We start from the raw sequence: 22,176 nt of genomic DNA, 5'->3' as shown, positions 1-22,176 counted from the left end.
CTGTTTTGACAGGATTTTTACAGCTGGATGCCCTTCCTAACACCAACCACTCTGCAGACTGGACTTAATGCTTTTTATGTGACACAAGCACAGGTGAGGTCAGTTTTTACAGCTGGATACCCTTCCGAACACCAAACACTTTACAGTGTGGACTGAGTGCTTTTAAGTGGCACCTGTACTGTCAGGGTTACCAAGTACTTGCAAGACAAAGAAAAAAGAATTTTTTTCAAGAGGCGAGGGGGCATTGGAGGAGGTGATCTTGTGTTGGCTGATGAAAGGTTATAGTGAGACAGAGAGACAGAAACAGGTGTCTTGCTGTAGAGGAAGTACAAAGTTACCAGGTTGGAGAGAGAGAGAGAAAGAGATCAGAAATGAAGACGGAAACAGGTGTGCTACCACAAAGGAAGTACATAGTTACCCAACCTGAAGGAAGTGCAGGAGAAGGAGAGAGAGAGAGAGAGTGGGAGACAGCGGGATAGAGATGGTGGCAAAATGTTGGGAACACTCACAAGGGGCAAGGATCAGAATATAAATGGGATGGTTGAGTAAAGGAAGAGAGAGATATATATGGTGGCAAGTGCCAGGGCATACCCTTGAGGTTTAAACGCCATGATATAAGTGGCAGGATATTGCAAACGAAGTGTGATTAAAGAGTGTGGAGGTGGGGAAGTGAGTGGTGAAAAACCTGGGTATATATAGAGTCAGTGGGGTTACTGGATAGCATGATACAGAGGAACAGGGTCATGAGCATAGGATTGGGGAGTGAGAGCTAGGCATAGTGTATGAAGGAGGAAATGTGAGGGAGGGAAGAGATGTGGAGATGTAGATTGGTTTGTTAGGGTAGGGTGAGTGAAAAGTTTTTTTGTTACATGTGGGTGGAATACACAAGTTGGGGGCTAGCAGGTAGCAATAATACAGTGAGACAGGGCATGTGGGTGGAACACACAGGTCGAAGGCTAGCAGAGAGCAATGATACAGTGGCACAGGGCCAAGAGGACAAGGTTGGGGAGTAGGAGGTAAGTATAGTGTATGAAGCGGAAATGTGAGGAAGAGAAGAGGCATAGTTTGGTTTGTTGTGGTAGAGTGTGTGAGAAATTTTCTTGTTAAGTGTAGATGGGACACAGTGCTTCTAGAACTCAGTTTCGCTGATGTGAGCAGGTCTTCTCAAGACCCTCATATCACCAGACATCTCAGTCTGTTATCATTTTCTCCATGAGGCCCAATATCCTGAGTTCAGTCCTTACCACTTCATCCCACTTCTTCTTGGGTCTCCCTCTTCTGTGGGTACCATCCACTTTCAATGGTTAGCACTTGTTTATGCAGTTGTCCTCATTCATACGCATCACATGTCCAAACCAACGTAGTCTTCTCTGTTGCATGTTACATTTGCTTCCTCTTAAACCCAACTTTTCTCTCAATACATTTGCGCTTTGCCGTACATGTGCACTGATGTTGCACATCCAATGGAGCATACTACCTTCATTCCTCTCCAGTCTACGCATGTCTTCTGCATTCAGAGCCCGTGTCTCACTACCATAGAGTATAGCCATTCGCACATAAGCATCATATAGTCTGCCTTTCACTCTGAGAGAATCTCTTTGTAGCCAACAGAGGTAATAACTGTCTGAACTTCCTCCACCCAATCCTCATTCCAGAAACAATATTTTCAGAGCATCTGCCACCATTACTAGTTTGGTCACCTAGGTAACAAAAACTATCTACAACCTCAAGAGAGCTCTTGGGCATTTGAGAGAATCTAAGTCCCATGTGTTCTTAGTGCTTATTGTTCCTGCACATCTGCCACAAACAAGATGACTTTATCTGTTAATTTACCTATGATTCTATTGCACCTCTTATGTGCCCATAGTTTACACTGGGTGCAGTGAATGTAATTTCTTCCAACTCCTTTTCTACATATTATGCAGGATCATTTACCTGACAGAAAGAGAGTTGTATCTTCTTTCTTACTAACAACAACTTTGGTCTTCGTTGGGATAACTTTAAGGCCCTTTGATTCCAAGTTTTGTTTCCATACCTAGAATTTCTTCCCCAATTCTACTAAAGATTCTGCAATAAGAGCAAGGTCATCAGCATATAGCAGTTTCTAAAGGCACCCAGTTTGAATTCCTCTGTTATAGCCTGGAGAACTATAATGAACAAGAATGGGCTGAGAACTGAGTCCTGGTGTACACTAAATTCATCACAGTATTCATGGCTGACTCTCACCTTACTAACAGCACCACTATACATGGCTTGCACAGCTCTAGCAAGCCACTCCTCTACTCCTAACTTCCTTAGCGACCACTATATAACAGAGTGGGAAACTCTGTCGAAGGCTAAGTACAATGGCTTACACTTGGCCAAGTACTTTTCCTGCAGCTTTCTCACTAGGATAATGGCATCTGTAGTACTCTTTCCATGTACAAAAGCAAACAGCATCTCATCTAGTTTAATTCTATTTCTTATCACTTGAGCTATAACCCTCTCAGTAACTTTCATGACTTGGTCAAGCAATTTGATACCTCTGTGGTTGTTTGTATTTAAGGCATTATCGTTACCCTTGTAGCAGCTAACTATAATACTACTACATCAGTCATTGGTGCCTTCCTGAATAACCTGATTAACAATACAGGTGACTAAGCTGTATCCTACACTACTGGAAATTTTAATTATCTCGATAGAGATTCCTGATGGCCCAGAGGCTTTCCCTGTCTTCATGTCCTTAATTGTCTTATCTATTATGCTGCTGTTTACTCTGATGGCTGGTCCCTGTGATGCCATGGGGTGAGATAAATTGTAAACCATATACTAAAAAGTGCTTCTAATTCATTTAGTATGCTAACTATACTTCTGCACCCAACATAGCTTATATTTTAAATGAGGATATGATTTTAAGAAACAGAGAGAAGGAAAACATTTTACCATTATTATTTCGACATCAAAAAGTAAAAGATAGTTTGATACAACTGAGAAACAAAGAGAAGATAGATTGATCCAACTGAGTGCAAAACCTCAAATGATACTGTACCATGGTAATAGAGACGTTGCTTACATCAATATCATCTATAAGTGAAATGCCTTTATCCAAGAATGTTATTTCACTAAATCACTCACATTTAGAAGATACGTCAACTGTTTGGCAGCATGACAATCAGAAGATCTAAAAACCTTTGAAGTTTCACTACATTTACTCTTTCGTTTGTTTGTAGCTGATATGGTTTTTCCAAGATTATTACTTAGAAAGAGACATTTTATGCTGAAATATTAGATATAAATTTATTTGAAATTGTGAAATAAATTGTATTTTCATGTACTGAAAGACTTTTATTATTCATTTATATCATGCATGTACATAAATACACATGCATGTGTGTGCTGTATGTGCATTCATATGTGTGAATACATGGAGGGTGTGAAGGGTGTATGCATGTGAATGTGTGCATACACATGTGCTTTTATGCACACATGTTTATGTGTATTTATATGTCTATGTGCTAGGTATATAAATATGTGAGCGTGCATGAACAGTGGAACACAAATGCACTGAGATAAATCTGGATGTACAAGGGAAAAGACTGTGCTGGTAGAGACATGTGACAATCAGTTGTATAAAGAAGTGCCAAATAACTTGAGGGACAAACACAGACACAGACACATGCACAAGACGGGCTCATCAATTAACATTTATATACATTCACACCTGTTGTAGTTGGCACTCGCCTAAAAGTGCTAATCTGTGGGATAGGACCTGAAACATGTGGTTATAAAGTAAACTCTGTATCCACACAGCCATACCTGCATCATTGTATATGGGCATGTAAAGAAACCATCTCTGATTGTCAAGCAGAATGGAGACAAACGCAAAGATATGTACACATATTAAGCCATGCTTCCTCACTTTACCTATTAATAACTAAAGTGGACTGGCCCATGAAATGTTAAATTGTTTTGTTTGATATACAAGGCTGCATTGGTAATTGTAGAAGAACAATTCAGCCTTTTGTGAAATTTGGTATATATTCCTCTAAACTTTTAGGAGAATAGCTCCTGACTAATGAAATCTTGATGTAAGAGCCATGTAAATTTATAGCAGAAAACTGTGAAGCTACTTTCTGCTGATTGGAGGGGAATGGGAGTAATTTTACTATGTCATCCTTACTAAATGCATAGACACAGTAATTATTAGATCAGCCATTTATGTGTGCATGGACACTATAATTTCCTGGACACTGCTTGATAAGCCAGTTATGGCTCTATGCAATCAACATTAGCAGATAAAAGTAGGTAGAAAGACATAATTAAAAAAAAGAAAAAGAACAGAATCACAATAGCTATGTAAATAGAAATGAAATTACACACACACACACACACACACACATACACACACACACACACACACACACACTCACATAATTCACACACCAATTTTAGACAAACCACATTTGCTTAGGAGCTCAGCTCCTACTTCATACCTCACAGGAACAAGTTAAAAAATGGGGTACTAGGTTATTATGTACCAGTAGATAAGAATAAACACACACACACACACACACACACATGTACACATACACACACATGTGTATATATACGTGTGTGTATGAATTTATATATGGGTATGCATGTATATATATATATATATATATGTATATGTGTATATGTATAATATATATATATATATGTATGTATGTGTTGTGTGTGTATATATATATATATATATATATATATACATGTATGTATGTATATATATGTATGTGTATGTATATATATATATATATAAAAACACACACATGCACACATATATACACACACACACACACTCAGTTAACGGTTGGCAGCCGTTTACTCAACATGCAGGAATTGAACACCTATTTTGTATATGTTAAACTACCTCTGAAAAGATTCGACTTCCAAATAATTTTTAATTTAATTAATTAATTTTCTGAAGGTCGGGAATCGAAACAGCTGTGAGGGATGTCTGTCAATTTTTTAATTAATAAATAATAATTTATTAATTACCTCTCTATTTTCTCGTCTTATTATATATATATATATATATAAGTTTCAGGTTCAGTCCCACTGCATGACATCTTGAGCAAGTGTCTTCTACTATAGCTCTTGTAACCAATACCTTGTGAGTCAATTTGGTAGATGAAAACTGTGTAGAAGCCTGTTGTGTGTGTGTGTGTGTGTGTCTGCCCACATGTGTATATCATCATTATCATCATCATCATTTAGCATCTACTTTCTATGCTGGCATGGGTTAGCCGGTTTGAATAAAACTGGTAAGCTGGAGAGCTGCACCAGGTTCCAATCTTATTTGGCTTGGTTTCTATGGCTGAATACCATTCCTAATGTCAACCACTCTAAGAGTGTAACAGGTGCTTTTTACGTGCTACCAGCACAGGTGCCAGTTACATGACACCAGCATTGGCCACAACTATGATTTCATTTGGCTTAACAAGTCTTCTGCAGCAAGGCATATCGCCAAAGGTCTTGGTCATACATCTCCTTTTTCTTTGCTGGTATGGGTTGTATGAGACTTCTTGAGGCAGCCCATACTTGTTTTCAAGTACGTCTACAGTTGAATTAGAACAGTCACAAACAGTGATAGGCGTGAAGAAGACAAAGATTAAATGGCCGAAAGCAAATGACGCAGCAAGTTATAAAAAAAAAAAAAATTCGACAACGAGGTATCAAGAATGACCACCAAATTCAAAGGCGATCAGTTAAAGTTTAGACAGTGTCACGTGACAACTTGCTGGGGCTGCTTGCTGGAGCCTAGCAGCGGGAAGTTTAGACAGTGTCATGTGACAACTTGCTGGGGCTGCCTACTGGACCCTAGCAGCGGGAAATTTAGACAGTGTCACATGACAACTTGCTGGGGCAGCCTGCTGAAGCCTAGCAGCAGGTATAAAAAGGGGAATTTGACAAGACAGTCAGTCGGACGCTGACACTCGTTGATGCTGCATCGAAGAGGCCAGGGAATAGAAGAAAGAAGACATGCACCCAACACCAGAGCTAAAGACACCTCCGAAAGGGGGGGGGGCCACCACATCAAAACGGTAGAGGAGTAGGGGCCGAAACCGGACATGGTTCCTCTTGATGATGTCTTGAGCTAACTGGATCCTATAAAGGAGCTGTTGTGGTAGCAGACCACGAAACATGGTTGAAATTCCTGATACCAACATTGACCTACTTTTATATGTGGGACATAAACAATGTTACTATCACTGCCTAAGCAGTGTCAATTCAAAGACACATGGAGAAAAAAAAGCATACACACGCACACACATGTACACATATTCATATTTACACAATGTGTTACCATACTGTCACCATCAACTAAATTTTTCTCACATGGCATTGATCAGCTTGCCTGAAGTTCCCACAGTAGGATTGAACTCAAAGCTGTGTGGTTGTGGAGTGAACTACTTAACTACACAGTCATATCTATGCTTATTTTTATGATAATAAAATTCAGTCTGTGTGTGCTTTTCACAGTTTTAACAAAAAAAAACAGAACATTGTTGTCATAATATTTCAACTCATATCCACTTAAACATACACCCTTTCCCCCTAAAATATGTTGTTGAAAACTTCTGCTCCCTGAAACCCTACAGCTAGAAGAAATTCATTCCCTATTGTTTCAATTTATAAAATCAATATTCAGCTTTTAATTAAATGGATTTAATTCTAAATGATGTGAAAACACACAAACATTTGGCAATAAGCACACATATATTTGTTGATAAGGAAAGAAATCTCATTATTTTAGTTTGTGTACTATCTTTGAAACTGGACATATTTTCTGTGTGTGTGTGTGTGGACTGCTCACCTAGCAAACAAGGTAGCATCATTCAAAAGCTAAAATGATGCTAAGTACATTGTGATCAGCAATGTATAACAACATTCAATAGTCTGGTCGATACTATGATGATGATTATCATCATCATTTAACGTCTGCCTTCCATGGGTTGAACAGTTTGACAGGAGCCAGCCAGGTAGAAGATTACACCAGGCTACTGTGTCTGTTTTGGCATGGTTTTTACAGCTGGATGCCCTTCCTAACATCAACACCCTGCGGAGTGGACTGACTGCTTTTTATGTGGCACCAGCACAAATGAGGTCAGTTTTGGCACGGTTTTTACAGCTGGATGCCCTTCCAAATGTCAACCACTTCACAATGTGGACTGGATGCTTTTTACATGGCACCAGCATTAGCAGGGTTACCAAGTAACTTGCAAGACAAGGAATTTTTGAGAAGGGAGAGGGCATTGGGGAAGGTGATCTTGTGTAAGATGACGAAAGATTAGAATGTAACAGAGACACTGAGAGGCAGAAACAAGTGTCTTGCTATAGAAAAGATACATGGTTACCTGGCCAGACGGAGAGTGGGGAAGGAAGAGAGGGAGAGAGAAGTAACAAGAAAGAGGACAAAAACAGGTGTGCTGCTGTAAAGGAGGTATTTGGTTACCTAGCCAGAAGAAAGAGCAAGAGAAGGAGAGAGAGAGAGAGTGAGAGTGATCAAGAATGAGGGTAGAAACAGGTGTGCTGCTGTAGAGCAATTTTTAGGAATAAGGAAACACTCATTTTTTGACTTTGAAACACTTAATTTTTGACAAGGTAAATACTTCACTGTCATCAGGACCCTGCAACAAAGAAGCACTGACATTTCTTACTAAAAAATTATAAACAGAAATATGACATTTTAAATTTTTATTTGGGAATTTGAGAATGATAAGAAAACAAAAAAATCTCTCTCTCTCTCTCTCCTTCCCTTTATGTGTGCATGTGTTTGTACATGTGTGTGTATGTGTATGTATATACACACACATATATATATATATATATATATATATATATATATATATATATATATATATATATATATATAGTGAGAATTTACAAAAATACAAAAGACGAAGATGGGCATGTAAACAACAAACAGATGTATTAGTTTAACTCTCGGGAAGTGAGAAAGTCATTTACATTTCGAGCCTACGCTCTTCGACAGAAAGGAACACAGAAATAAACAAGGAGAGAAAATAGAAAAAGGTTTGGTGACTAGCAATCTATCATGGTGAGTGTTGGATAGAGGAGTCACATAGGAGAGCTAGGAAGAAGGGGAAATAATAAAGTAGTGGTGATCCCAAAATGAAGGTGACCGTGCATGTGGAAGGGGGCTGGTGACATTGATGTGTGTGTGTGTGTGTGGATGATGGTGTAGGTGCTGGGAAGTGGTCAGTGCTAGTGTGTGCTGGGTGGTGTGATGTGGTGTGGTATGGTGGTGGGGTATGTGGAAAGCAAGGGTGGGGGTCTAAGGGATGAAGTGGGATGATGGGTTGGAATGTGTAGGGGTAACGAAGGAGGGGTGATGATGAAGGGAGAAGGTGGGTAGGAGTGAAGAGAGGATACACATATATATATATATATATATATATATATATACACACGTGTATACACATATGCACATGCACAAATGTAGGAGAGAGTGGGAGATTTTTATTAATCATCATAAAATTTTCAAATAAATATTAAAAATGCCATATTTCTGTTTATAATTTGTAATTGCTAATTTTTTTTTTGTAACAAGAAATGTCAGCATGTCTTTATTTCCAGGTCCCCATAACATTAAAAGATTTATTTACCATGTCAAAAGTAAATGTTTTCCAGGTGAAAAAGATGAGAATGTTTTCTTTGCCAAAAAAAAGTGAAGTGTTTTTTTTTTCCATTGTCATAAAAATTGAAAATGGGTCATGCGATATTTTAACGCTTGCTAAGTCAAATACCCAATAATACAAGAGCTTGATGAATTGAACAAAAGAGTTTTCCTTGAAAAACTGTATTCATCAACATCGTCATCATCATCATCATCATCATTTAACATACTCCTTCCATGCTGACATGGGTTAAATGGTTTGACAGGACATGGCCAGGCAGGAGCCTGTGGCATGCTTCTGTGTTTGTTTTGGCACGGTTTTTACAGCTGGATGCTCTTCCTAACACCAACCACGCCACAGAGTGGGCTGAGTGCTTCTTACATGGCACTCACACAGGCAAAGTCAGTTTTGGTGTGGTTTTTATAGCTGGATGCCCTTTCAAATGCCAACCACTTTACAGTGTGGACTGGGTGCTTTTTAAGTGGCACCAGCATTGGCAGGGTCACCAAGTAACTTTGCAAGACAAGGAACGTTTTAGAGGGAAGGGTGCATTGGAGGAGGTGATCTTGTGTCAGATGATGAAAGGTTAGAGTGTGACAGAAAGACAGGCAGAGACGTCTTGCTGCAGAGGAGGTACATAGTTACCCAGCCAGAGAAAGAGAGAGAGAGAGAGGAAGACTGGAAGAGAAAGACAGCTCCTTGAGTATACTTTTACTAGTATCAGTCTGCTGGTTGTAAGTCTTCACTAAGCTTTATATCTTCACCACAACCAGACAACCAGGACAAATTCAAATGTGATGATGGAAAATAATTATGTCATCTATATTTGATGTTAGTCATTCTAATTCTCATCTTTGAACATTAAATACACCTGAGTAAACAATGGCTAAGCTTTGCTCATATTAATAGGAATTTTAATTAAAATGTTTGGTGGATCCACCTTCATTAATAATAATACCACAATGAATGCTAACATTTTGCAGTCCATTATTTTACATTTGTTCTGTCATAAAAGTCTTTTAATAATGGTGTTGAGGAAAATGAAGCTGAAAGCATGGGGTTGTTTAGTGACATTCTTAACCACACAACCACATCTGCACTTGTATTAATATGTATTTTTAGATAAATGATAAATTATACAATGTATATTGGCTGAGCTGTGCGATCTCACTTATCTGGAATTTCTATTTAGTTTTGCTTGAAGAAAGTATTCTTTATGATACTAAAAAAAAAAAAGATTCATAATTCCAATTTTTAATAATTGTCCACCCTGAAATGCTCTGTTTCAGAGTAGACAACCAGGAGTAAATTTCCAGTTTCTAATATTTCATTCCAAAACGTTTTAATACATCATTAGACGCAATACATGTAGGAGATTACAATCCTGCAAGAAAAATTAGGTTTGCAATCAGGGTTAGGATTTGTGAGTATATTTTAAGGATTCAGTTTTAGGTTTAGGGGATTGAGTTTAACATCAGAGGTTCACATGGAGAGATGAAATAATTGAAAAAAATTGAACTTGTGAATTTCTTTTCCTTCCCACTCAAAAGCATAACATCTGATGTTTAAAGTATAGAAACTGTAAAAATAAATTTCTAAATGACAAATGGAAAAGATATATTGGAGGGATACTTATTGCACAAGCCAGATTTTATTGAATACTAGCAGAAATACCCGGCTTTGCCCGGGTTAAAGAGAATAATGAAATCTAAAAACGCCATCTAGACTACGCAACCCTCAACTGTTAGTAGCTATGATACCATATTTCTACATTAATAACTCTCCAATCCATGCCAGCATGGAACATAGACATTAAGTGGAATGCCAGTCTCTCATCTAGGAGGGCCTTGAAATCAATGTTACCAACTGGGGACTATGTGTGTCGTAGTGATAATAAAAAGACCCAAAGGAGGTCTGCAACGAAATAATTTTACTCAACACTTTGCAAGTGAATCAGTGGAGGCAAAGATGCGTCTCATTTACTTGACAATTTATGCACCACATTGCAGAAATCACAATGAAAGTATATCTGAAAGGGTAGTCTTACACTGTTGTACCGTTGAATTACAAATAATGCTCATCTGTTATGTTTGGGTTAAAATTTCATCAACATCAAAAATATATGAATTTTCATGGGAGTTATGGCCGTTATACATAGAATATAATTTCCAAATTTCATAAAGATCCGTTCAGTACTTTTGACGTAGTTTTGGATAAGAAAACAAATGACTAATGTGTGTGTTTGTGTGCATGTGTTTGTGTGTGATGGGTGTATATATGTATAGATATCTGTATGCATGTATATATATATGTATATATGTGTACATATTACATGTACATCTATATATATATACATCTACACGTGTGTATACATATACATGTATGCATATAGATCTATATCTATATATATATATCTATGCATATACGTGTACATATACATGTATATGTATACATATACATCTCTTTCTCTCTCTTTCTCTCTTTCTCTCTCTCTGAAAGTATCGAAATGTGATTGTTTCAGTTAGTGGAATAACGTGTACATATACATCTATATGTATACATATATATCTCTCTCTTTCTCTCTTTCTCTCTCTCTCTCTCTCTCTGAAAGTATCTGTCATTACAGTATCGAAATGTGATTGTTTCAGTTAGTAGAATAGTTTCATTTTTAAAGTGAAAGTATTTGACATGAGTGTTTTTGTTTCACTTTTGACACGTAATACTTAAATAGTGGAGGAGATATGTTGCTGTGGGCTCGAACTCTGAAAGAAGTTAACAAATTTTTTTTGACTAGAACACAACTGGAACCCTAAGTAAGGCATCTGTAAAATTTGAATGAAATTGGTTGCGTAGTTCTCGAGTTTTAGGGATTCACACAGACAGACAGACAGACAGACAGACAGACAGACACACATTCTCATTTTTATATATATAGATATATATTGCTTCTCCATTTATAGTGAGCTGGTGAAACACTGATAAATTTCTAAAATGTCAAAAAAACATACCCCTGTTACAAAATTAATACTTTTTACAGACTTACTATGATACCACTTCATCTATTAAATCCCCCAAAATAAGTGTTTTATTTGCCAAGCTACACTGAGAGTCCTTCTAATTTACACATACATGCATGCACACACACTACACACTGATTCTGTGAATTATCAACCTATCAATTCACACTTCCAACATTTTAATCCCTCTCTCTTCTCGGTAGCTACCAGTACAGCTTGTCTGAGGACCAACTTCACTATATCACTTACCAAACTTGCCTCACTCTTAAGAATTTTGGTGAAAGCAGTGTTGCTGTGCTTTGACATTAGCCAGATCTTTGGCCATGTTTGGCATAATAATCATCTAGTGAAGCTACCTGGGCTTCATTAATTTCATCTCTCTTCCTGTTAAATCACAACAGTAAGGAATGTGTTGACAGAACTCTTTCTGGTGCACTTTATCAGCTTTACTATGTCCTCTGCTGTATCTCTCATGCTCTTTCTTCTGTAAATTAACAATCTGCCTACTGGTCTACTATCATATAAGCCAGTGAGTTCAGTTTCTATACAATTAAGTCCTTCTTAGATTAGACACTACTATCTTTAAAAAGGATATTTTGGATAATGTCCTAGATGCACATTGCCTCAGAGAGAGACATAGATGGTATGTCTTTGATCATACTGGGTTTGCTGACTGGGTGCTAAACAACAACAACAATCACACTTGTAAAGATGATACCACCCTTCACTTCTCCTTAAACATCTCCTTAAACACACTTTATCCATCCACAAGCAATCTAAAGCACCTTTCACATCAAACTTGTATTGCTTCCTTGAACAGAAATCTCAGAATAATTTTTTCTTTTCTCTTTTTTTTTTTTTTTTTGCCTCATGACTCTGACATATGAAATATAGTTAAAAACTTCATCACAAAGACTTTTGGTTCTCTTGAGGATCCTGAAAGCATGTAAGCTCTGATCAGTTGCTGATCCTTTAAGAAGTTTGAATTAGACCCACAATTTACTTGTGGGATGATATAATTGTGCAATTCTTCCCCCCCCCACCTCTCTCTTATGCACACACACACTTTCTTGTCAATATTTGTTTACTGGACAAGTACAGTTCATCTGCATTTGTTCATGAACAATTCTATGTGTGATATAGAAATGATAGGAGATCATCTAGTGTCTCTTGGTTAACGCTTGAAATTATTTCTCCCCTCTTCACTTATCCATCAGTTGACAGCATATTTTTAATATTAGGATACTTCTTGTATAAACTTTGAGAACCTTACATTCTTACAATAGCTCACCATTCCACTAACGTTTTCTTACAATTAAGATCCTATTTATTATGTACATAATAAAGAGCTACCTTGACAAGTCTCTCTTGGTAAAAGCTTTAATGAGTGACATTATTCTCTTAGGAATGTGTCATAAATATTTTTCTGTTAACTCACATGAATATTTCATAACTTAAAAATTGCACTAAAAAAATGTTAAAAAATTCTTACTTTTAGTCTTTTTTTATCCCACCCCGCCATCCTTTTCTTTATTCTCTGCAGAAATTTTTATTGAGAGTGGGGTACATGAAAAGAATGATTTACTTAGCCTTTAGGGCATATTAAAAAAACTGATCTAACTAAATTTACTTTTCTATAAGGAAATTTAATTTATTTTCTCTTGATAATCACTGGGGAAATATAGGCTTGAAGTGACGATGTTTATTTAGTCACCTCACTGACAGCAGACAAACGTATGGTGCAGCAGCTGCTAAGCTGTAACTTTATTTTTCTCAAAGAAAACTGCAAAAATTACAAATTTAACTGTATGGCACATTAACTTGGAATAATTATAGAAAAAGAGGAAATCTCCTAGTAATAATGTAATTTCTTAATTAGGTTTCAAACCTTAAATTTGAAAAGAAAAGAAAAGAAAAATTTATAGTGTTCATGCCTTTCTGTCATAGAATCAAAACCAAGATGTGATTTATTATAATGTCACGAAAACTTAGTATTGCACCAATAATTATTATAGCAAATATTTGAACATTACTGTCATTTTATTGATTTTCATAGCTTAGTTTGAATTTTAATTGATGTTAACCTTGCTTCTAATTTCTTTGATACTATCTGTTCATATTAAATAATTAAAGTAAAAGTAGTTGCTTTAGAATTAGGCTCCAGCCTTGAAGATATCAACACTGCTTTATCTTCAGTATATTCTCAATGAAGGACAGTAAACAATTGGCTACAAATTGAGTTACTGGCTGAAATGTCATTTCAATCTTGTGTCATGGTAACTTCTAGATTAAATGGAATTGTTGTTTTAAGACAGAAATATTTGTCGAGAATTAAATAATTACAATGCTGTTTTTGTTTAGCCTCGGGTCAGCCATAATTAATCTGTTATATAACCAAAGGTGTTCCAGCTGTGACCATCCAATGGGATTTTTTCTTTTTGGATACAGCTTATCTAGGACTATTTTCTAAGTCTGTATTATCCTATATCTTATTTTTTTTCTTCACTTGTTTTAATCATTGAACTGCAGCTGTGCTGGTGCAGTGCCTTAAAAGGTTTTAGTCAAATTGTACCCACTATGAATTTTTTAGTTTGGTACTTATTATAGCAATTACTTTTGCCAAACTGCTAAGTTATGGGATGTAAACAAACCAATACCAGTTGCCAAGTGGTGTGGTAGGGACACACACACACACACACACACACACACACATGCATGTGTGTATGCACACACATACACACGTGTGCTTGCACAACAGATTTCCTTAGAGGTTTCATCATCATCGTTTAACGTCCGCTTTCCATGCTAGCATGGGTTGGACGATTTGACTGAGGACTGGTGAAACCAGATGGCTACACCAGGCTCTAATGTGATCTAGCAGAGTTTCTACGGCTGGATGCCCTTCCTAACGCCAACCACTCAGAGAGTGTAGTGGGTGCTTTTACGTGCCACCGGCACGAAAGCCAGTCAGGTGATACTGGCAACGGCCACGCTCAAAATGGTGTATTTTATGTGACACCCGCACAAGAGCCAGTCCAGGGGCACTGGCAATGATCTCGCTCGAAAGTCCTTACACATTCCACGGGCACAAGTGCCAGAAAGGTGACGCTGGGCACAGGTGCCATCACGATTTCACTTTCGCTTGCCCCAACAGGTCTTCGCAAGCTGAGTTTCGTGTCCAATGAAGGAGACGACATTGGCATGGGTGCCAGTCGTCTATGAAATTTCCTCACAAGGCATTAACCAGCCCAGGGCTATAGTAGAAGACACATTCCCAAAGTGCAATGCTGTGAGACTGAATTTGAAACTACATGGCTATGAAGCAAGCTTCTTAAGCACTCAGCCATACCCTCATGTCTTTTTTTTTATTATTTTAAGAAGACAAATTCAGCAACTGTGAAGAGTTTGCCATTGATTCATCCTTCCTTCTTTCCAACTTCTTGACCATGTGGTTGTAGGGGCATTCATTCATGACATTACAACTAGATTTTGCCACTTCCCTCAGTTTTCTGCTGCCGTCTGTGAGCCAGCAAAATTGAGGTCTGTTCACTCTTTCAACCTGTGTCTTTGCCAACATGAACTGGCTTCTCCTCAGAACATGCTACTTGTACTGAATATCCTTGTGCACTACAGTTCTGATACTCCACTCCAATACCTGAAGTTTTTGGCAACAGCTCTCATTGATTCTCTCGGATGATCTATGATACTATTTAGAAAACTTGTTGGATGAATTTTGGTATCTTTACAGTGTCTGAGCTTTTAGGGTGCTTTCTTTTTAGTTGTTTTATTAATTTACCAAATATGTCCTCGTATATATATATATATATATATATATATATATATATATATATGCACGCACACATACACACATGCATGTACATGTGCATGTGCATACCCCCATCCCCCCACTTACATACATCATACATAAATATATATATACGTACATATATATGGAGCTGAGTGTATCATTCTCATCATTGTTTTAACATTCACTTCTTCATGTCACCAACCCTGATTGGATTCCAAATAAGGTAATATTTTTCCTGTAGCTGGACATGTTTTCGTAGAAAATTGGAAATAAATAACACTGCTTGTATGACAGTGATGCTTGCCTACAACTATCAACTTGACATTAACTATCAAGTAATGCCAAGACAAAAAGATACAAGCACACATATGTATACTCACACATATCTATCTATCTATCTATCTGTTTGTATGTGTGTGTGTGTTTGTGTATGTATGTATGTATATATATGCACACACACATATGATGGGAAGCTTTCAATTCCCATCTACCAAACCCACCCAGAAGAGTTTGGCTGACTTAGGGTGGCGGTAGAAGATACCTATTCAAGGAAGATGCTAGATGACATACTGCTGTCACTTCTCATATATATATATATATATATATATATATATATATATATATATATATATATATATATATATATATATATATATATTTATATTTATATTTATATTTGTATATATATATGTATATGTTTGTGTGTCTGTGTTTGTCCCCTACCATCGCTTGACAACTGATGTTGGTGCGTTTACGTCCCTGTAACTTAGCAGTTGGGCAAAAGAATAAATCCTGGGGTCCATTTGTTTGACTAAAGGCGGTGCTCCAGCATGGTTGCAGTCAAATGACTGAAACAAATAAAAGAATAAAAGAAAAAATAGGGAGAAAGAAAAAAACGTTTTTTTACAATTTCTGTCATGGTGCATGAAGGAGGTTTCTTCGCCATTATTCACTGGTTTTACTTGTGAAAATTCAAAATGTTTTAAGTTAAAATTGTCCATGCTGGCATGGGTTCACCAGTGTGACCAGTGGGTTGACAGTGTGACCAGAGCTAGCAAGCTGGGGAGCTGCACCATACTCCAGTCTGACTTGGCAAGGTTTCTATGATTGGATGCCTTTCCTAATACCAATCACTTTATAGAGTGTGCTGTGTGCTTTTACTTGGCACTGCAAGGCACATTTATGTGGTGCTACACAGACGCTTTTATGTAGCACTTCATCGGCACTTTTGCATGTCACCAGACGGGCTTTTTTATATGTTGTCTCATGGGTGCTTTTACATGGCACTGCCACAAATGCTTTACACCACCAGAAGGATCAGTCTTAACACTTCTGCTGCGGTGTACAGGTCTTCTTGAGTACAGCAAGGCACTAGGTATTTCAGTCCTTTATTATATTGCCTGAGAGGTTCAACTTCCTGAGGCTGTTCTTCGGTACTTCATCCCATGTCTTCTTGGGTCTCCCACTTCCATGTGTTCCATCTACTTTGAGAGATCAGCACTTCTTTATGGAGCTGTCAGCATCCATCTGCATCACATGACAAAATCAGTGCAGTCTTCTCTCTTGCCCACTTCTCTCTCAGAACACTAGCTCTCTGTCAAACATGTAGACTTACATTACACATCCAGCAGTGCATACTAGCCTCATTCTTTTCTAATCTTCACATGTCCTCTGCATTCAAAATCCATCTTTCACTATCATGTAGAATTGCTGTGTGTGTGTGTGTGCGTGTGTGTGTTTATGGCAAAGGATCAAGTTCTTATTGGTTGTAAATTTGATGACATCATTTGTTTTTCTCCATTTAATTTCATAGATATTTTGGTCAAATATTTTGGTTTTGGCATTCAGGTTAGTTGTCTTCCTGGTGACATCATTTCTTTGTTGGTTGCTTTATTTGTTGACCAGTAGAGTACTTTAGTTGGTTTATTTTCTGCTGTTGTTTTGTTATTGTCAAAGGATTTGGTAACCTGTTTCAGCTTGATTGTCACCCAGTGTTCCAGTTAGCTTATTCCCTTAAGAGGCCACTAGTTCAATCAGTTCCATGTTTATTTGTTTTTTCTTGAATCAATGAAATCATTTTATGATCTGGAAAAAAACAAATAAACATCAAACCAGTTGAACCAGTGGCCTCGTAAGAGAATCAGCCAACCAGAACACTGAGTGACAATGAAACTGAAACAAGGTTACCATGTCTTTAGACAACAACAAAATTACATAAGTAGAAAATAAACCAACCAAAACACTCTACTGGTCAACAAATAATCAAAACAATTAACAAAAAAAGTGTTTGCAAGACTGTGCCAGAGAAAATTATGATGTTGGAGAGAAGTATGTTTGCATGGATGGTGGTTCACTTGCAGTTAATGGTTCTGCAAAGAAAGAGGCATGGAAGTGCCACTATGAAAGGCTGCTAAATGTGGAGAACTCATGGAGGAAGAAAAGTCTGCCTACTGTGGATCCAACAGAGGGACCAACAATCCAAATAGACAGTAGCATGGTAGATAAAGCCATGAAGGATATGAAGACCAGACAAGCCCCCAGCCCATCAGCAATCACCACTAAGATCTTAAGAAATCTAGTGGTGTGGGTTATGGCCTAATCACCCATATAGTTAACCAAATTCCTCAGCCTCCTTTTTTTCAGCATAGTCCTCCAGAAAATAACAAAGGAATTTAGCATGGGCTGCCCCTGGGAGCACCTCTATGCTGATGAACTTGTTCTCATGGCCGATCCACATCTTGAACTAGAGAAGAAATTTTAAGTGTGGAAGCAAAGTTTAGAATCAAAGGGCCTTAGAGTTAATCTAGCAAAAACCAAAGTCTTAGTAAGTAGGAAAGCAGACAAATCATAAATCCTTTCAAGTAAATGGCCCTGCTCAATCCGTAGAAAAAGCTTAGGTAGAAACTCTATAAGATGTACCTGGTGTGAGCTATGGACACATAAAAGGTGCAGCAATATCAGGGGAAGGTTTACAAGGAAAATAGTTTTTGTGTGTGGAAGGTGCATAGATACAATAAACACTAAGAATGTACAGAAAATAGACTCCATCCAATGCAAGTGGGGAAAGCTAGAAGTAGGTGATAGCTTCCATTATCTAGGTGATCAAGTCAGTAGCGGAGGTGGATGCTCCAAGAGTGTAGCTGCTAAAATAAGAATAGGCTGGGCAAAGTTCAAAGAGTTCCTGCTTCTGTTAGTAACAAATAGCCTCTCCCACAGAGTGAAAAGCAGACTGTATGATGCCTGTGTATGAACAGCCATGCTACATGGCAGTGAAACATGGGATATAACTGCTGAGGACATGCATTGGCTTGTAAGAAATGAACCTAGTATACTTCGCTGGATGTGCGATGTCAGTATGCTTGTACAATAGAGTGTAAGCATCTTGAGAGAAAAGTTGGTCATAAAAGTCATCAAATGTGGTGTGCAAGGGAGACAATTGTGCTGGTGTATAATTGTGATGTGTAAAAAAGTGCCGATCTTTAACTATGGAGGGAATAGTGTCACGTAACTGGAACCCATGTCAATGGCACATAAAAAACACCCATTACACTCTTGGAGTGGTTGGTGTTAGGAAAGGCATCCAATTGTAGAAATCATGCCAAATCAGACTGGAACCTCATGCAGCTCTCCAGCTTACTGGTTTCAGTCAAACCATCTAAGCCATGCCAGCTTGGAAAGTAGATGCTAAATGATGGGGATGATGATGATGATCATCATCATCATCATAATCATCATCATATATATATGGGAGAATTTACGAAAAAAACGACAACAGACGAGGACAGGTGGTGTAAACAACAAAAGGATGTATTAGTTTAACGCTTGGGAATAGAGAAAGTCTTTAACGTTTCAAGCTACGCTCTTCAACAGAAAGAATAAGGAGAAAAACACGGAGAAAAAAATTGAATTTTGTGGTCAGCGATCTATCATGGCGACTCATATATAAGATCATCCCATAAATAATGCAGCTTTTTGATACTTATCTTTCAAAATTAAGATAAACAAAGTTCTTTTTTCATCTAAAATATTTTTTCCTTCATTTTCTACAATGCTCTTCCATCTATCTGGTATACTTGCATTGCACCTCTTCCAAAATTCACTTGTCCATGATGAAAAATACTCCTCCAGTACTGTTCTAACCTCGTCTACAGAATTCATATTTTTCCATCCAAATGATTTTGAAGATTGTCAAATGAGTTCGTACTTTACAGAAAGCCACTACAGAGAGTCGAACCCTGGACTTCTCAAATTCCATAAGGAGGAAAGGGGTCACTTAGCTTAATGTTACAAAGTGCTCAGCTAGAACTTGAGAGTTGCAGGGTTGTTGGCTATTTTTGTCTGTCTTCTAAAGGGTATTTACCCAATCTTCTAAGCTGTATTCACAGCTGTTCTGCATTCAAGATTTCCTTTATTTTCTGTAATATGTCCATAGATACAGACATACAGACATACATACATATATATTTCTATACACATTTCTTCTACAGGAAACTGCTCCTAGTGTAATCAATTGGCAGGATTATGAGGGGAGAACAGCCTTACATTTAGCTGTAGCAGATGGCAATGAAGCAGTTGTCAAAGTACTGGTGAGTGATTAAATTTTTTTTATTTTTGATATTAATGAATACATTAGATTTGAAGAATGTTAGCATGGGATTTTAGGAAAGCATTTTGGCTCCACACTACAGAGACATTTCACTACACTACAATGCAGTCAATGCTCACTCAATATTTCATTATAATTTCACACAATTTTCTTTTTGATCATGGAAAATCTCATTAGAGCATCACTGAATATTTATGCATGGAGAATCTCATTGGAGCAACATAGTAAACTTCCTCTTTATGCAGTGCATCTAAGTTATCCTGGTGATGTCCATCCAGTTCTAAATGAAACCCATGAAATTTTAAACTTTGGATTTTAAGCTAATAAAACATTAAACGGATTTATAGCATTCTCACAAGTTTTAATGTTGAGCTATACTACTCTGAGCCAATGTGAGCACTTCTATGTTCTGATTCAATTTGCTGGATTTAACAACAAAATTTCTTTCAAAGTTGACCCTACTATCTTAATAATGGAGGAATATTTGGAAGTAGTCTTGAATATAGCATATCAGAAACAAAGACAGTAATTATAGTTTGAATACTAATCAAACCATGAAAATTTTGATTTCATGATAATGACTAATGGCACACAATTGTGATTAATGTAAAAAACAGACTTCAAAATCCATGAAAATGTGAGTTTTCTCCAATAGAATACACACACAAATACAAATAAAGAACACCATTTGCATCAAGACTGTGCTAGCATGCACACTACAAATTATTGATACAAAGGAAAAACAACTGTTATTCTTTGACAATCCACTTTGCCCAGCCCTGTTGTGGCTCACACCAGAATCTACAGGATGTCAAACACCTCCTTGATCTTGGCCCCAACTCAGCCTTTGTGTTGCAAGCAGAATTGTTGGTGTCTTTTTCAACCATGCCCCACACATAGTAATCCATTGGATTACAACTGGTGGAACAGAGAAGCCACAAACTGGAGCTGGTGAAGTTATAGAAATTCTCCCACAACCACTTCTGACTCTTTGCGAAGGTAAGGTAAGGAGTCAAATCCTGTTGTCACGCATATGGCCTTCCAGCAGTAACCCTCTCTAGCCAGGGTTTGACCACAGTCCCCAGCAGCTTTACATGGCCATCTGAATTGAGGCAAAGGTCCTGTTCAAAGATGAGAGGTAGCATGACATCACTCTCACTGGAGACACTCCCACAGGCTGGGGGAACTTGGTTCACATGATACATGGGACTTCACATTTATTGTAGGCAAGCCACCTGGCAGGAGTTCTTTTCCTCTGAGAAGAACCGAATTATCCCCAGCTCAACAAGATGCCTCAGCTTCTTTGCCTTTATCAAACAGTTTTCCTTGGCCTTGACTGTTAGGATTTTCCCCTTACACCACTTTTACAAGTAATTGTGAAGATCCCTATTCAGAGCCAACTTCATGGCAGCTACTCCAACACCCATCTTTCTCTCATCAAAGTCCAGATTTTCTTGCTCAGATTTTCCATCACCTTGTTCTGCAGTTGCTGGATGACTTCCTGCATGCAGACATAGTTAGAATACCTGCTGTGTTCCTTCCTGCTGGCTATGGCTTAGTAGTCTTCATTACAGATGTCCATGTCACATCTTACAGCCTTTACAGAGTTCACAGAGCATTAAACAGCAGTCATGATGTTGGTATTTTGATATCTATTTTGAATCTTCATGATACAGGTAACTCTTTTCCAATATTCAGATAGCTTACAGCCCTCCGTGTCAGCCAACTTTTCTTCAACTACAACTTTAATCTTTATCATCTCCAACATTATTGACTGTTCATTAATACATCAAGCTGTTCCTGAAAAATGGAGACATAAAAATTCATCAAATTTAGCCTGAACATGTACAGCAGTACAGGAACAGACAGGAAGGTAGACAAAATACATGTTCAGACTGTAACGCTGTATATTGGAGTGTGCACTTTGGTCTTCAACTCAACAGAGATTGGTATGTCTGAAATAACAGATTAATGAGTTACACCTAGTCATGGTTGGAATCCCAATTTGGGTTGACATGAAACAGTAATCTCTCTATGTTGTTGTTAACTTCCATATTAACCCTGGTGGAGCACAATTATGCTCAA

At 37.7% G+C, this 22,176-nt stretch overlaps 1 protein-coding gene across 3 annotated transcripts in view; it reads left to right on the top strand.

Annotated features, from left to right (window-relative positions):
• The window catches only part of LOC106868434 (uncharacterized), a 377,561-nt gene that overhangs the window by 241,407 nt on the left and 113,978 nt on the right, over positions 1–22,176 (top strand). For all 3 annotated transcript variants that reach the window (XR_016243814.1, XM_014913697.3, XM_014913696.3), the window contains one exon: positions 19,973–20,071. Coding sequence is in view for 2 of the 3 variants with exons in the window: in XM_014913697.3 (XP_014769183.1) it covers positions 19,973–20,071 (99 nt within the window). In the remaining variant the exon portion in view is untranslated. The remainder of the gene's footprint in view (positions 1–19,972; positions 20,072–22,176) is intronic.

Source organism: Octopus bimaculoides, chromosome 1, assembly GCF_046866305.1.
Source record: "Octopus bimaculoides isolate indiv1 chromosome 1, ASM4686630v1, whole genome shotgun sequence".
In the NCBI taxonomy this organism is placed as follows: domain Eukaryota; kingdom Metazoa; phylum Mollusca; class Cephalopoda; order Octopoda; family Octopodidae; genus Octopus; species Octopus bimaculoides.
This window is presented reverse-complemented; position numbering and strand designations above follow the sequence as displayed.